General features: G+C 41.2%; 1 protein-coding gene across 2 annotated transcripts in view; it reads right to left on the bottom strand.

Annotated features, from left to right (window-relative positions):
• FARS2 (phenylalanyl-tRNA synthetase 2, mitochondrial) overlaps nucleotides 1-16,817 on the bottom strand; it is a 514,600-nt gene extending 497,783 nt beyond the window's left edge. The window contains exons 1-2 of one of the 2 annotated variants that reach the window (XM_040353668.1): nucleotides 16,706-16,817; nucleotides 12,373-12,458 (exon numbers count right to left, since the gene is read on the bottom strand). In XM_040353668.1, the coding sequence (XP_040209602.1) occupies nucleotides 12,373-12,458; nucleotides 16,706-16,728 (109 nt within the window). In that variant the 5' untranslated portion in view covers nucleotides 16,729-16,817. Of the gene's footprint in view, nucleotides 1-12,372; nucleotides 12,462-16,705 lie in introns of both variants that reach the window. The other variant, XM_040353667.1, reaches the window with a different exon arrangement.
• Nucleotides 16,818-17,017: the final 200 nt, after the last annotated feature.

Below are 17,017 nucleotides of genomic sequence, written 5' to 3'. Positions count from 1 at the left end.
GGAAGCGGCGGGAGAACATCTATCTCGAAAACGGTACCCGTTTCTGCTCCCCTTAAATAGCCTCAATCTAATGTTAAAAATTTATTTTTTGGGTGAACCTCCACTTTAATGATGATGCACTCAAAGGATCACAAACACTTGCAATATTTACAGCAAGCCAGTAAAGTAAATCTTTTTTCCCCAGCCAAAGTTTCCTCAAATTACATAATGCCTAAGAAAGAAAACAAATTATATTGTTGCCAGCACCATCTAATGGGCATATAGAAATGTAACATTAGACAGCATGGGAATCATAGAAAGAAGCATCAGAAAACTTGATTTTGTAAGCTAAATGTCCCCTGCTCCTGTTTCAGTCTGCTGAAGTTGTCATTAGCATGAAATTAACACGTTGAAATATAACACTCGCATTTTATTGCTTTGCTATCAAACTTCTGACAGTGAACAATTAATTTACACCGGTCTCAAAAGACATATGAATGACACACTGTAATCTGTTACTAAGCAGCTAACAAACAGTGTCAAACACTAATGAGGCTCAGATTGGAAATCAATGTCACAACACTATTTTTGTTCAATGAAACAGAAAATCTAAGGTATGTGATCAATTTCCCTCACTACTGTCACAAGTCAACATGAGGATCTAATGATTTCTTTCACCAATGAGCCTCTTCGGTCAATTTTCGTAGAGTAATTTGCAAAATAATGCAGGTGGTCATTTAAAGATAACTTCTTGGTTAGCAAATTATCAACACTATGATGGCAAAGAAAGATGAGCAATTACCATTCACAACAGTAAACCATAACCTGGTCACTAACTACAAGAAACGTCTTACCTCTGTGCTTGTCAACAAGGGTTTCTCCAATAAGTACCAAGTCATGATTTGCATGGGGATCAAATACTTATTTTACTCACTGAACTGCAACTTAATTTATAGCATTTTTTTGGTGTGTTTTTTTCTGGATTTTTTGGGGAAATTCCTTTTTTATCTTTTAAAATACACCTATGATAAAAATTATAGACCCTTTGTGACTTTATAAGTGGGAAAACTTACTAAATCGGCAGAAAAAATAATAAATTGAATTTAGACAAAGAATTGGTAATCACACCTATTATTCGAGTGGAGGGAAAATCATAAATACCATACCGAAATGGTGTTGTCCTTCGTTCTTGAGGTAATCCCAATAAATCCCAGAGGAGGCAACTGGGATAAAACTATTTTACAACGTGAGACTCTCTGGATAGAGTGTCTCAATGCCATGACTCCACCTGGTTTGAATGAGGCCAATTCATACAAACCCTTTTTTTAACAATGTGTTCAATGCTGGCCACACATGTTTATCTATTCCCCTTATCTCTTTCTTCTTGTTTCATTTCCCTCTCTACAGCTTTCTCTGTCCCCCCTTTTCTTTTTTCCTCCATGTTGATTTGGAGGCTCAGGACCTGTAGTGGTCACAATTTTGACATAATTTGATATGTTTGTAAAACAAACTTTATGTATTGATTTGTTGTTTATTATAATTATTTAAATCTATGATGGCTGTGAGGTTTTGTTTCCCCTGTGGAGGGTCTCTCGTGATGATTCATCATGACTTTCCATCAAGATCCACTAGGGGGACCCATTAGTATGCATCATCTAGGTCTGGCTATGCTCTTTTCCAACATGGCCGCCGCCAACCTTTTTGCCCTCACTGTATGTGGCGTTGGGCAGCCCATTTTTTGGCTCTCCCGGTGGGTGTGCAGCCCTGAAGGGAGGCGGGCCATCTGCACTTGCAGTGCTCCAGCCACCCTGTCTCTCTGGCTATGCACCCACGGATTTTGTCTGTGGTATGAAAATGCAATTTTTGACATCACACATGTGCCGATTTGATGCATGAGCGCTCCAGGTCCAGGGATGTCAGACGCATGCAGCGGATAGGAGCCCATAACCGCACGGGCATATAAAGAGAGTGTGGATTTCACAGCCTGTCTGCCGTTTATGGGTGGCCACACCAGTCCTGTGATTTGTAAAGGTAGGTTTATCACATGAGTGTCTCCTGTTCCATGTTTTAACTCTCTTCATAGCTTTTAAAGGTAATTTATTTTGTGCCCATGTGTCTGTCCTATCTCAGGGGGCTCAGAATCCAGAGTAGCATTGGTGGACATTTACAAACGCCCTTCTATAGGTGCATATCTCTTTATATACCTCAAACCATTTTTTCTAAAGGTGAGACATGTCTGCTTTGTTTTGTGTGGCTTATCGGACATGTAACATACATATAGTTACTCATCCCATCTTGCCCATTGATATTGGGGTATTGTGTATTACACAATGTTGCTTTTGTTTTTGGTTGTAGAAACAACTTTAAGAATATTTAAACAGAATCCAGTTTCATTTTCTAGAGACAATTCCATTAGTCATTTGCTTTGAGAGACCCCATAATATACTATAGAAACCAAATTACTTGGAATGTTACACATTTTTTGATCGAGTCAAGTTCACGGCATGACTACACAACATTATTATTGGCTATATATGGTTCAGTATATAATTGTTCACACATGTGCATGTATATGTATATATACAACATTCTAGATAATCCCTACTGGTTTTTGATTAGATCTCTACCTGGTGTCTTGTGCTTGGTTTGGGGGCTCCCTTACCCTCCGGGATGGGCCACACTCCTTTGGGTCGCCTACATATGTGCAGTTTTGGCAAGATGATGCATTCTTCCTGGGGGTGTTTTCACGACAGACGCTTATCATTACAATAGCTTACTGTATATTAATTTTGCTTTGTTCTATACATGTAACTTGTGACTAATCTATGCTTTCTTTATTCATAGGTATATGGAAAGCGCTTTCAAAATCCTTGTGTATATATACAATATAATTATGTACAACAAAATTTCATTGGCGAAACATGTAGAGCAACAAATGCACAGATGGTATAATGTGTCAGGTGCCACACTTTGTGACTATGAAACACATGTTTGTCCAATTGCCCTAGTTGGTTTTAAAAATCATTCTGTATTGTATCAATATATGTATTTTTGTAATATTTTTATTTAAACGTATGTTTTTTGTGACAGTTTTTTGCAGTTATTCTACGGTACCATTAAAGTCTATGATAGCCTCCCTCTCCATATGTTTTTCTCTATATGGTTCCTTGACAGACACTATGGGGCCTCATACACTTTCTTACATTGGGGAGTGGGAAGATGGCCTAGGCAAAACTCTAAACCAATCTGCCTGGGACAAAATTTGGCTTGACTCCTCTAAGTGTTCTCAAAACTTTTTTGCTCAGGAAAATGCCTATAGGTTACTCTCCCGCTGGTATATGACCCTGGTGCAAGTGGCCAGGTTTGTTACCTCTGCTACCTCCTTCAGGAGATGCAGAGAACCTGGCACCCTTCTTCATGTCTAGGGGTCCTTCCTTTCATTTTCCCCTTCTGGTACACTCCTTCCCCGGGTAATGGTACCCTTCTTGTGCCTTTATCTGTGTCAAGGCAAGAATTGTTAGGAACATGTTACTACTGGATGATCTGCAATATTGGGTCTTCCTTAGATATCTTTATGCATCAATCTCTTTCACCCCATTATAATCTTATTGTGAACTGTCTTTGGGTCCAGATGGATTGTTATCCTGTACTTGCCTCTGTTAAACCCTACCTTGTTCTTCTTGTAGTACACCGTATAGTACGCTTGCGCATACCTTTTAAAAAACAAACAAATTCTTTGCAAAGCAAAAAAAAACTGACAGGGGTTATAACCTTCCCTTAAAGGGTCACTAAAGGAAAACAGTTTTTTTTTGCTGAAATGACTGTTTACAGGGTATAGAGACATAAAAGTTAACTGATTCCTTTTAAAAATGATTAAAAATAGATTAAATTCAATCATATAATGTGCCTCTAGTTTCACTTTCGGTTTTAAACTGGTTTCATGTTTCTGTGAAGTAAAGAGACCCACAGAACAAAAACAAACAAATCCAGGGCAGTGTTTTGTTTTTAAAATGAATCTGATTGGTTCTGAGGAGTTTTAGACACACAGTAATGACAGCTTAGACCACCATGAAAAGCTCCCAGTACCATGGTTATAAGGAGCCAGACAAGCAGGAAGTGTGGAGATCACAGCAGAATTACAGCTACTTCAAAGCAAAAATTAACAATAAGGACATGAAACCAGTACTGCAGTAAGGTAAAGGAAGCTATTTAGCAAAAAAAAAAAAATTCCTTTAGTGATTCTTTAATCTATCCAAATTTTTTAAAAAAAGTTTTGCTTTTGGTTACACTTTAATTGTGGTAGTTGCATTAGCTTTCTTTTATAGGCCTTTTTACCCTTTATTTTCCCCTGGTGATCCGACTAGTAACAAACTTCCTGTCTTAGGGTAATATACCATGGCTACTGGCCGGATCACCGGGTGAAAAAAACCCAGAAAATCTACTGACAGTAACCAATGTTTAACAAGTGTGCTTGTAAAAAATAACTACTAAATAAAATAAAAAGTAAAAAATGGTTTAGATCTCTAAATTTAACCTATCAACAATTTAGCAGCAACCCAGACTGATTTCTTGTCAGGGCCTGCCCTGCTTTAAAATCATTAAAATTGGTTTGAAATGGGAGGAAAATAAAACCTGGACAATAATTTGAAGGATAATAAGTTAAACTTTTAAAATGATTGTCCTGTAACCTGTGCACTCTGTAGTGTTATCTCAAACAATGCTATCGGGAAGTGTTTTAGGACTGCAACACACTTTCCCCCATGTTATGGAGAAGAGGGGAGGTGGTCTGTAGTTCGAACTCACTTTCTGTCCTAGGAGTGACAACTCCTCCAAAGATATAACACATTACCACCTTACATTATCACCCTAGGACAGGAAGTATGTTACAGGCATAACTACCAGGGAAAATCAAAGGAAAAAAAACGTAAAAAATAAAAACAAACAATGCAGGCACCAAATAGGAGGACTGGTAAGCTGCAATCTATTAATTTATGCTCGTGTTTACAAATGCTTTAAAATGACTGAAAACCCTTGACTTTTTTTTTTTTCAAATAACAAACATGTTATACTTACTTTCTCTGTGTAATGGTTTTGCACTGAGCTGCCTTGATCCTCCTCTTCTCTGGATCCCTGCTGAGCCCTCCCCCGACGAGTGCCCACCATTACAAGCCACCTGCTATGGGGGCACCTGTGTGGGCTCATTCCTGAGCCAAAGCACAACTTAACTTTGCTCTGCTGTGATTGGCTCCCACTGCTGTCTCTGAGCCAATGAGGAGGAGATCCAAAAGAGCTACTGCTCTCGTGCATAGCGCTGGATCAAGATCTGGCTCAGGTAAGTATAAAGGGGGAACTGCATTCAAAAGGTTTTTTACCTTTTATGCATAGAAGGGAAAAAAACGTCAGCCTTTACAACCACTTGAATATCACTGCCGGGCATGTCCCTATGCTAGGCATAACCAGTTGTAAACTGTAGTTCCAATATTTATTCATACAGTATAATATTTTCCAGCACATAATTTGATTGCACTTAAAGCGGGGATTCACCCAAAAAAATGTTTTAACATTACATTCAGCCGAGTTGTCCTAATGACAATCGGCTGTTTTTTTTTTATTTTATCCCCGTACATACCGTATTTTCAACGCCGCTTCCGGGTATGTCTTCTGCGGGACTGGGCGTTCCTAATTGATTGACAGGCTTCCGACCGTCGCATACAGCGCGTCACGAGTTGCCGAAAGAAGCCGGACTGCGAGTCGGCTCTATACGCTGCCTGCGCACCGACGTTCGGCTTCTTTCGGCAACTTGTGACGCGCTGTATGTGACAGTCGGAAGCCTGTCAATCAATTAGGAACGCCCAGTCCCGCAGAAGACATACCCGGAAGCGGCGGTGAAAATACGGTATGTACGGGGATAAAATAATAAAAAACAGCAGATTGTCATTAGGACAACTCAGCTGAATGTAATGTTAAAAAAAAAATTGGGGGGTGAACCCCCGCTTTAAGAACAGAAATCTATGAACTTCACTTCAGGTGGTAAAGCTGACTATAGCGTAAGGTGTGGCTTTGGATCACACTTTGGGAAAGTATTGTCTGATACAAGTTTCCAATTCTTTCTTTGCTGTCACTTCTCCACTGCGTTATAGATGAGAACTATTGAAAAATAAATTCACTTGAACCTGAAATGGTGAGTGCCACGAACTGTTCTCTAATAGTCACTAGATGAGAGTGCCAGGCAATGAATGTACCGAATACAAATAGCTGCTACTTCACATTTGTAATCATTCCCCATCTCAGCAACCTCTGCAAACTCTATAGTGCTATTATCTGTGATAATTTCAATCACACCTAAATAATGTATAACTGTTAAAAAATAAAAACAATAGGTATACTTAGTGCATAAATAATTATAAGACAAAGCAGCAAAATGGCAATCATTGATTACAGAATTTATAACATACTAATAATTTGTAAGCATCATACACAGTAAGTATTAGTGCATTACAGAGTGTGTGACTATCACATTGTATGATGTTGGAGACTGGAAACGTCACTAAAACATTTTTCCTCTCACTGCCGTGCCTCCCCATCTCGTCCAGTCAGAGAATGCTGCCTAAATGGTGGCAGTGCCGAGTGGGTGACCCCCTGTGGTTACAATGCAGTAGATCAGCTGCTCATCACTGAACCTGGAAGTCTGTTTCTAGTAGCTGTAAATTAACCCCTTTGCCCTAGTGCCACCCAGCTCCTTAAGAGGTTTCAGATGCCGGGAGGTAGGGCGAGGGTTTATGATCATGTGACTGCGTCCTCTCGGCACAGACGTTTCTGCAAATTGGTACGCAAATATGCATCCACTCAGTGCCCAAGGCTGCATATTTGCGCACGGTCGTGCTTAGGGATTAAATACTACAAGTATTTAGTTCCGTATGAGATATGCATACTTACATTGGCCCAAGCCCCTAATAAAATTATACCTAAACTTCAGCTTTAAAGTGTAAATAAAGGCAAAACTTTTTTGGGGTTTGTGGTTTTAAAGAGGGATTACAATACTTATTAGGCTATTGCAGTCTGTGCATTTGTTAGGGACATAGAATGTGACAGTTGGGTTAACATCAGAACAGTAATAGAGGGGAAATCTTTCCATGGCACTAGACACTAGTTCTGACACCTAGAGATGGGAAGGCCTGAACAAAATGGAAACCATGGGGGAATTTTTTATTTATTTTTTCAAAGCCATTTTTTGCAAAAAAACAAAACAAAAAACTGTGGAATATGTTAATTTATAATTAATACATACTGTATATGACATGGTATTCAAATGATATAACATGAAGACCTTAATGAAAGATTTCTGAGACTTTTTTTAAGGTCTAAGCTAGGTTTACACTATTGTGGGTGGTTGATTGATAAGGGAATCAAAGCTGTTCTTGCACTACAACCACCCGAAGCCAAAACGCTGACAAATTAGTTTATCTTCAAACCTTTAAATGATTCCTATTAATGTTTTCCACCATCACAACATAATGTTTCCCTATAGTCTGATCAGTAAATTATGAGACCACCATCCAGAGTTTGGCAACTTTTTCACAGTGAAATTTCTGTGGAGAGCAAGGTTTGCAAATATTGTGAAAAGAAATATTCTTTTCCAACTGCTACAAGGATGACAAAACACATCCTTGCACGCCAGAGGTGCCCTAAATACATCAACAAATATTTGATGGAAGCTCTCATTCCAGAAACACTCTCTGTTGCTTCTGGGTCATCAAAAAGTGTTTCTTCACCAGCAGCTTCTTCAAGTAAGGAAATGTTACAAACCATGTCCCCCTAAAAATACAGTACACAATATCTGCATTTATAGATAAAATTACATCTGGAAATCAGAACATTCATCAAGCTCTTCATAGAGCAATATATGCTTCTTAACCAGCATTGTCAATAACTAAAAATGCATATTGGCAGGAAGCTTTTAAATTCATTTGAGGGAAAGGGAGGTGATGACCTGTTTGCATGTACAGTTGATATGTTTTTAACATATACAGTCCTTATAAAATAATTGTTATTCCATTTGTAATAAAAAATACATTTTTAAAACACAAGGTTAGTTTATTTACTGAATAAGCTGTACTTTTTTTTTGTAGCATAATACTGTTGTATGTATTTCACCTTTCCAGTGTAACAGAATGACTTTCAATTTTAAAAACTACTCCACACTGAATTTTTTGCAATGGTTCCAAAACTTCAGGGAAAAAAAAACAGGGGAAAAAAAGTTTCTCTAGTGACATCCTGGGATTTCTTCACTTTGAAGGGATTTTCTCTGTTTGGGCTATGGGACAGGAAGTGATGGGAAATCTCCTCAATGGGACACAGATGGTAAAAAAAATTGATAGGGGATATAACGGTTCCTTAAGCTACGAGGAACGCTTCCTCCCACTTGGATGCACATGTCCGTTTTTCAGGCGGATCTAAGCGGGCCATCCATTGACTCCTATGAGCAGACGGATGATAGCAAAGATGTGTCCCCTGACGCCTGCCATCCGATTAAGACAGATGTATGGCGATACATTCAGCCATCCATCTGGCGGATCGGATGAGATCTGATAAAAATGGACATGCTGTCTGTTTTCATCCGATCACCCCATAGGAATCAGCGGGGCTCTGACAGGTCCCTCCCTGCTTAGTGAGCAGAGATGGACCTGTCATCCTCCAGCTCAGGAGAGGACCGTTTATATCGGACATGTCTCCTGGGATATTTTGGTCTGATGTGTGTACACACCATCAGACCAAAATCCCCGCGGACAGAGAACGCGGTGACGTGGCGGTGACCGCGACACGGCGACGTGCGCAAACCAGAAAGTTCAATGCTTCCACGCATGCGCGGGATTTCGGTCCGCTGGTTAGACGTACTAACCAGCGGACATGTCCGACGGACAGGTTTCCAGCGGACAAGTTTCTAAGCATGCTAAGAAACTTTTGTCCGCTGGAAAGCTGTCCGCTAGGCCAACATGAAAATAAAGTTTTTGCCTTTAGATACACTTTGAGTTAGGACTTTGGTTACAACTGAAAATGAAAGGTCCTCTTTATTATGCAGCCCCTTATTATACGACTACAACCTAACATACAGTCCTCTTCACTTATCTGGCCTTTTGGGGCTGTGTGGGCAGTAGTTTTGACATCTATTCTCATTTCTAAGCCATATCTTTTTGTTTCAGAAATTCTCAATTATCAATGACATACAAATATCTATGGAATCATTCCCTAAGGCCTGGTTCACACCAGAATGCAATGTAGGAAAGGCCATTCCATGCACATTTCCCCCAATGCAATCAAAACATTCTGCCTCTGAAATCTGCTGAGGACGCCAATACATTATTCACAACTTTTTGTTCAAATGAATGGGCTTTAGGCTTCATGCACACAACGTTTTTACAGCTGCTGTTTTTGGCTTCAGGTGTAAACTCCCTAGCATGTTATTAGAGTTTTTTGTCAGGGACGTTTTCTGGCTGGAAAAAAAACAAACTATTATGGGTTATGAGAGGAGTTTCTCAGCTGGAAAAACACTTTACCTCAACTTGGCTATTCTGCATTTATTATTGTTTTTGAGCCATAAGCTTTTGTGAGAGTATAGTTTTGCTAAAAAAAATGCTGAAAAACTCTACTTCAAAAAAGCTGGAAAACTCATTCTACAGCTAATGCTACTAGCAGTTTTATAATGTCCAGTGTGCATGAAGCCCTAAAATCACACTGCAGGGGAATATGCAGGAGCACAATCTGCGTTCGTGTGCAGTTCTGGTGTGAACCAACCCTCCCTCAGAAATATCTACTTCAACATTAATTGCAAGATTAGTAAAAATACTACAGTGAATATAAAATGTTTTCAGTACTAGCTGGCAGCTTGTGTTGTGAATGAGCAGCTGGAGAGGTTTGTCGTCATTCACAAAAACACAAGCCTACAACAACAGATACTGGCAGCTACTGTACTACACGTGTCTCTCTCAGACAAATGTAGTAGCAGGCTTGTGTTGTTGTGGGCTTGTGTTTTTGTTAATAACAATATTCCTCTTCAAACAGTTATGAAACAGTTTACAAAGTATTTGTATTCCTGCTTAATTGTTTGGATCATTACTTTTTCCCAATGTTTCCCAGACAGACTCTTCCACTGATAAATCCCACTTCTTTCAGTTTAAAGAAGTTGATGAAACGGTCACCTTTGGAATCTATGAAGCAGAATCAGGTGAGAATCTGCAGTGTCTACTGCTAATGTCTTTGCAATGTACAGTGAAACCTAGGATTGCGAATAACGGGGTTAACAAGCGTTTCGCAACATAAGCATTTTTTTTTTCAATCCTGACTCGGTTTGAGAGTGATTAAAATCTCTGCGTTGTGTAGTACCGCATTTGGCCAGAGGTGCGGGGGCACTGGAGCCGATCAGAGATACTTGGAAACACTTGGAAATACTCTGTTCCTGAGTTCAGCCGAGCGGTCCCCGAGATTTTTCCAGATTCTCCGGCGCCCCCCACCTCTGGCCGCTTGCGGTATTGCATGCCATAGAAGTCAATGCTGAACAAATTATTTTCATTTCTATTGACTTCTATGGGGAAACTGGCTTTGATATGCAAATGCGTTATCCTGGAACGAATTATGCTTGTAATCCAGAGTTCTAATGTATACGTATATTTGGCCTGGTGACGATTTTCTTTTATCAACAAAAGTGGAGTTACATTTTTAAGCCCCCCTTTCACAACACAAAGAGAAAGTGTTTTGTCAACTCCATCATGGAAACAAATGCATTTATTCTAAAAAACAGCTTGGCTAGAAGTAAGTTTGGTGTTTATGGGAAACCCTTACAAAGAGTTTGTAGTGCTGTGTATTTTTATGTGGGTTTCAGATCCATCTTTAGAATTGCATAAAGCCTAATTTAGGGACCTACTTGGTCTTGAAAGCTGGCTTCCTTAAAGCGGAGGTCCACCTAAAAAAAATATATTAAAAGCCAGCAGCTACAAATACTGCAGCTGCTGACTTTTAATAATTGGACACTTACCTGTCCAGTGCGCCTACGATGTCGGCAGCTGAAGCCGAGCAATCGTTTGTCTTGCGGCTGCCCCCGCCACTATCCCCGGTGAAGGATCAGGAAGTGAAGCGTTGCGGCTTCACTGCCCGGTTCCCTACTGCGCATGCGCGAGTGGCGCGTCCTCACTGGTCCCCGCTGTCTCCTGGGACCAGTTTGTTTCCCAGAAGACAGCGGGGGGAAGGGACATGACTATTCCCGGAAGTGGGTGCAAATACCTGTATTATACAGGTATATGCACCAACCACCCCAGAAAGGTGCTAAATGTGACACCAGAAGGGGGGAGGGTTCCGAAAAGCAGAGGTTCATTTTTTGTGTAGACCTCCGCTTTAATAACTTCAGTTAGCCCATAACAGGCATCACTTAACCTCCCTAGCGGTAATCCCGAGTGTGGCTCGGGGTGAAATTTCAGTACCAAAAGCGGTAACCCTGAGCCACACTCAGGATCACAATGCAGGCAAAGTTACTTACCTTGTCCCCGGATCCTGCGATGTCTCCCCACTGTGTGTGCGAGCTGTGTCCTCCTCCTCACACAGTGCCTGAGTGCCGAAGCTCCGTTCCCTGCAAGCATTGCGACGTATGGGGACGGAGTTTGGTGCCAAATTCAAAAAAATAAAAACACCAGTATAGCTACAGTATACTGTAATTTTACAGATTACAGTACTGTATCAAATAATTACACATCCCCTTTGTCCCTAGTGGTTTTTCCAGTGCCCTGCATGCAGTTTTACATTATAAATACTTATCTTCCTGCCTGGAAACTGGAGATTGTCCAAAGCAACCAAAAAGCGTCCCTTTACATCAAAAGTGGTTTTACACCAATTAGAAAACAGCGATAATAAATTAGAACCACTTGCAGAATTGAGCGATAGCGATTTGTGGGGAAATTCGTCATCAAACACTGAAAGTAATGACAGCGACAATTCTGCAACTGAGCAAATTTCAGTGTTTTTGATTTGATTACATTATTGAACATTTTTTATTATTATAATATTATTATTTGTTATAATTATTTATATTATAATTTATGATTTTGTGTTCATACTTTATCATACCCAGGATGTTTACTAGACTCTGGTTTGGACAGATTTAAGTGAGTTATTTCGAATTACAGACCTACAAAATAAAACGCCAAATTTCCATGCAAAACAATTGTACCGCTTTGAGCATCAAAAATCTGACATAACCTTCCCGCCAGGGAGGTTAAACGCTAAACTCTGTCTTAGGGGATAACACAGTACACGATTATACTACTGTTAAAAACAAATACAATTTAAACAGGATGAAGATGCCCCTTAACAGTATATAAATATTTAAATTAAAAATGTTAAGGTTACCTGACTGTCTGCCTTCCCTTCTTGGATGCCACATCCAATGAGACCGATGGATGCTTGTCAGGATACATCTGCTGACTCCCGAACATCTTCTGAAAATATAAGACAAATACCTTAAATCCAAGCATCTCCAAGTAAACTATTTTTCTAAGCGCTATACAGTGAGAAAGGTCAAAATTGACAGTAACTAAATGATTATATTCTCCCCAGATGGAATGTTCTTCATGAAGTGAATCAGGAAAAAAAAGCATTATGGCTACTGGATGAAGCTGATGATCATGGTAAATAAATACATCCATTCCAGGAGAATGCTTGTAATCCAAAGAACTCGCATATCAAAGCAAATTTCCCCATTGAAGTCAATGGAAACGAAAATTATTTGTTCCGCATTGACTTCAAATGGGATGCAATACCGCATACGGCCAGAGGTGGGGGAGGGGCGGAAAACCCTCGGAAACGACACCTCAGCAGACATCGAAAAGGCTCGGAAACTGAGTATTTACATGTCTTTCCAAACATTGCCGAACCGGGCCGATCGGCTGCGATCATCGCTGTTCGGCTCTGCTCCGGCGCTCCAGCACCTCAGGCCAAATGCGCTACTGCAGGCCCTATTAGGTTGAATTCTGCTCGTCTTGCGAGTCACTCGCAAACCGAGTCAGAATTTTTAAAAAAAAGTTGCTTGCAAATCAAAACCCTTGTTAATCGCGTTACTCTTAAACCGAGGTTCCACTGTATTTATTCATGGTCATCTGCTCCATCTAGTGGCCATAATGCAGTATTTCCCTGATTAATTCTATTGTGTATAAATGAAGAACGTTCCACCTGGAGAGAAAAAAAGCCTAATAACATTTGATTCTGCCCTGACTCCCACAGAACAAATTTACATGCAGTTTCCAAAGTGGGGATTAATTCTGATTTTTTTTTTTTTTTTTAATATACCCCTTAGATAATAAACAATACAATGAACCACAAAGTTTAAGTACTATACATTTTATTAGAATATTACTTGCATACTTGTTACTGTAAAAGAATGTTCACCTGTAGAGAAGAGATACATAATATATGGCTTGGCACAATGACACAGATCGATGCTTCTAAAGCAAACATGCCTTGAGAATTTTCTTCGTTCAACACACTTTCCGGAGTGAGATACAGTAGTGGGGCCAGCAATAGTAACCACTGAGCTCACAGGGGACCAGGAATTCAACAATCCTGAAAGTGTGTTGTATAAAGATGATTTTACAGGCATCATAGCGCCTAAAGACAGAGGTCAGTGGTGCTGGTGGTGGGGCAGGTAAGTATAATATCCAAACACTCTGATGTAATACTCTGCCTCAAAGCAGACTTTCCGGCATTATTCCAACTTTCCATCTATTAAATCTTCTGCCCTTGTTGTTTTAACTTTGGATAGTAATTTATTTATTTTTTCTGCCAGTAAATACCTTATACAGCCCACTTCCTTTTTTCTGTCTGGTCATTAGCCTAGGCTTATGACATCATGCATAGCTCTCTCTCACTCTTGTGAGAGTTTGCAGGAAGAGAGGAGGATGAGTCATAAGAGGGCCAATGAGAGCTGCAGGTGCGCCTCTGTAAATCTAGGAAGTGAACAGGCAGCAGCTTCAGCTGTGCACAGTTAAAATGGATGCAGCCAGATTCAGTGGAGAGAGATTTCTGCAGCATTTTTGCCAAGTACAGAATTACAGTATAGATAAAATAATTCTATGCGAACACGCCAGAGCTCATCCTTAGTCCCTGCTATGGTCCGATTCTGCAGACGGAGGAAAATCCTATTTTTCTATCCGTCTGCGGATCGGAACGGGTGAACATGGACAGACGGTCCGTGTTCATCCGATCCCCCCATAGAGTAGGGCGGAGATCTGACAGGGCGGTCCCTGCACAGTGTGCGGGGACCACCCTGTCATCCGCCGGCTCAGCGGGGATCAACGGAGCGATCCCCGCTGAGCAAGCGGATATTTAAGGAACGGATCCTCACGGGATCCGTTAGTGTGAAAGGGCTCTAAGACTAAAGCCTCGTACACACGATTGGATTATCCAACAGAACTGTGTGATGACCGGCTGTTGTCGGAAAATCCGACCATTTGTACTCTCTATCGGACAATTGTTGTCGGATTTTCCACAGACAAACGTGGGATAGCATGCTTTAAAATTGTCTGCCAACAATTGTGTGTAGTCGGATTTTCCGATCGTGTGTACACCGGACAAAAGTACAATCACGCATGCTCAGAAGCAATTCTCACCATAACACAACATTAGCAGAAGTTGCCCAAAGGGTGGCGCTAAAGAGCTGAAGACCCACATAGTTTTGTGTTTGTTGGCCGACAATTGTTTGCCGTTTGTATGCAAGACAAGTTCATGGCCAATGCCATTCGGACAAAAGTTCTGCGCTTTGTCCACGGATAATTTGATCGTGTGTATGAGGCTTAAAGGGGTTGTAAAGGTTAGTTTTTTATTTTCTAAATAGGTTCCTTTAAGCTAGTGCATTTTGGTTCACTTAACTTTTCCTCCGATTTCCTTTCTAAATGTTTTTTTTCTTTGTCTGAATTTATCACTTCCTGTTTCTCCTCGGTAAGCTTGCCCCTATCATCCGAGCCATTCTGGTTGGGGGTTAGTCAGCCTTAACAGCTTACTAAGGAGGAACAGGAAGTGAGAAATTCAGTCAAAGAAAAAAAACATTTAGAAGGGAAAAAGAAGGAAAAGGTAAGTGAACCAACAATGCACTAGCTTAAAGGAACCTATTTAGAAAATAAAAAACAAACCCTTACAACCCCTTTAAGTCTACCAGTGGGTGACAGAGAAACTACCTTCTCCCTCTGCCTAGCTGAGCAGAGAGGAAGAGACATCAGGCAGGCTCCTTGTAGTGCAGGGGTAGGCAATCTTAAAGAGCTGGAGATCTACCTGAACAAGTGAGAAGTCACAGATCCCCGGGCACAGTGCCATCTCCTCGCATCTGATTTAAACCTCTAATTGCCGTACTACCATGTCACAATCACATGCATTGCACAGCAATAATGAGCAATAATGAGTTTGAGTTTGAATTAGGTGGTGAGGAGACAACATATCCCCTCCTCACCACCTGTCAAACACACTCAGATCGATTTTTAGAGGGGCAGCAGTGCCATGCTGCACTTGTGAATGAGCTCTTAATTGCATTTGGCAGCGGCGCCCTTAGGGCTCATTCACACATAAAGTTGGGGGCTGGTAAAACCTTGTGGTTGAGCCACAATATTACCACCCTCAAGTTTTTTTTCCTGATGGACACCGCACCAGTCCTAAGTTTTTAGCAAGGCCGTGATCCTGGGAAAGGGCCTAAAAACCTATGACCGGTGCTCCGCGGACTAGGCTGAAGCCACGGCCTCGCCCAAAACATTCTGCCCGCAGCTCGCCGCAATCCTTTTCCCAGGATCGTGGCAAGCAGGATTTTTTAGGCGAGACCGTGGCTTCAGCCTAGTCTGCGGAGCACCGGTCCTATGGGGAAAAAAATCGATTTGGTCAAAATCTGAATCAATTTGCCCTCGCAACTCGATTCAAAATTTGAATCGATTTTTTCCCCAGCCCTAGGAGATAGGTAGGCAGCTGGCCACGACTTGAGCCAAGGCACATGCGAGCGGAGCTGAATGGGCATGCACCCAAAACTGAAGAAATATTCCCTCCGCTCCGACCAGCACATGATCATCAGAAAGGGGCACAGGTAATGGAAAAAATACACCCCCTAAGCTAGTAGGAGCAGGGGGGGGGGGGTGTAATACAGATTTTATTTTATTTTTTAATTCTGCACTGACTGTGTTGAAAAATTGTCCCAGCCCCTGTTCAAATCCAATCCGGAGACAGACTTGGTCCGGGGACAGTGTCCTCAATCCGGTGACTGTCCCCGGAAACCAGGGATGTCTGGTCACCCTAACATTGTGTGAACCCAGCCACATGGTCTCGTTCACACAAGTGTACTACAGCATACACCAACGTGAGGACTCTGCTTGAACGCACAGGTGTTCCATGCATGCCATCCTATTCACGTCAATAGGGACGCAGTACATGCACGGAACACCTGTGCGGGCAAACGTGGCCCTCACAGGTGTAGGACGCAGTACGCCCGCATTACCCACGTCTCAGCAGACTGTTTTTAGCCAGCACCCCTGGCCACCCATGTGAAAGGGGCTTGCACCACAGGGGTGCAAGGGGGGATTTTTACGTTTCCTGGAAATGAGCCCAAACAGCCTAAAAAACAAAATAATCTGATGGGATCCTAAGTGATGTGTCCCTAGTAGAAGGCAGAAACACTTCCTCATTAGTAGATGGTGACAGGAGGCTGCACACTCACGGGAGATATGAAGTAAGGCTCATGACTGCTGTGTGAATGAACCTCTATATTCTTCTTCGTGCCCTTTCCTCTGATCACTTCACGTGCATGTCAGCCAGCTACGGAAACCCGGAAGGGACACACACACATAAAAACCCTTTATTTTCTATCACCTTACTCCATAATGCACACTTTTATACATAAAATGCCAATTTTTTTTTATATGCGTTACATTTCGGGGATATTTTAACTATTTTATTGTTAAAAAATCATTGGAGCCATGAAACACCCTTTGACTACTAGAGGCCGAACAGTGTGTAAAAACATCCCTGT

This window comes from Rana temporaria, chromosome 5, assembly GCF_905171775.1.
Source record: "Rana temporaria chromosome 5, aRanTem1.1, whole genome shotgun sequence".
NCBI classification, from domain to species: domain Eukaryota; kingdom Metazoa; phylum Chordata; class Amphibia; order Anura; family Ranidae; genus Rana; species Rana temporaria.
Note: the sequence above shows the minus strand (reverse complement) of the source record. Positions and strands in the feature narration are given on the sequence as shown.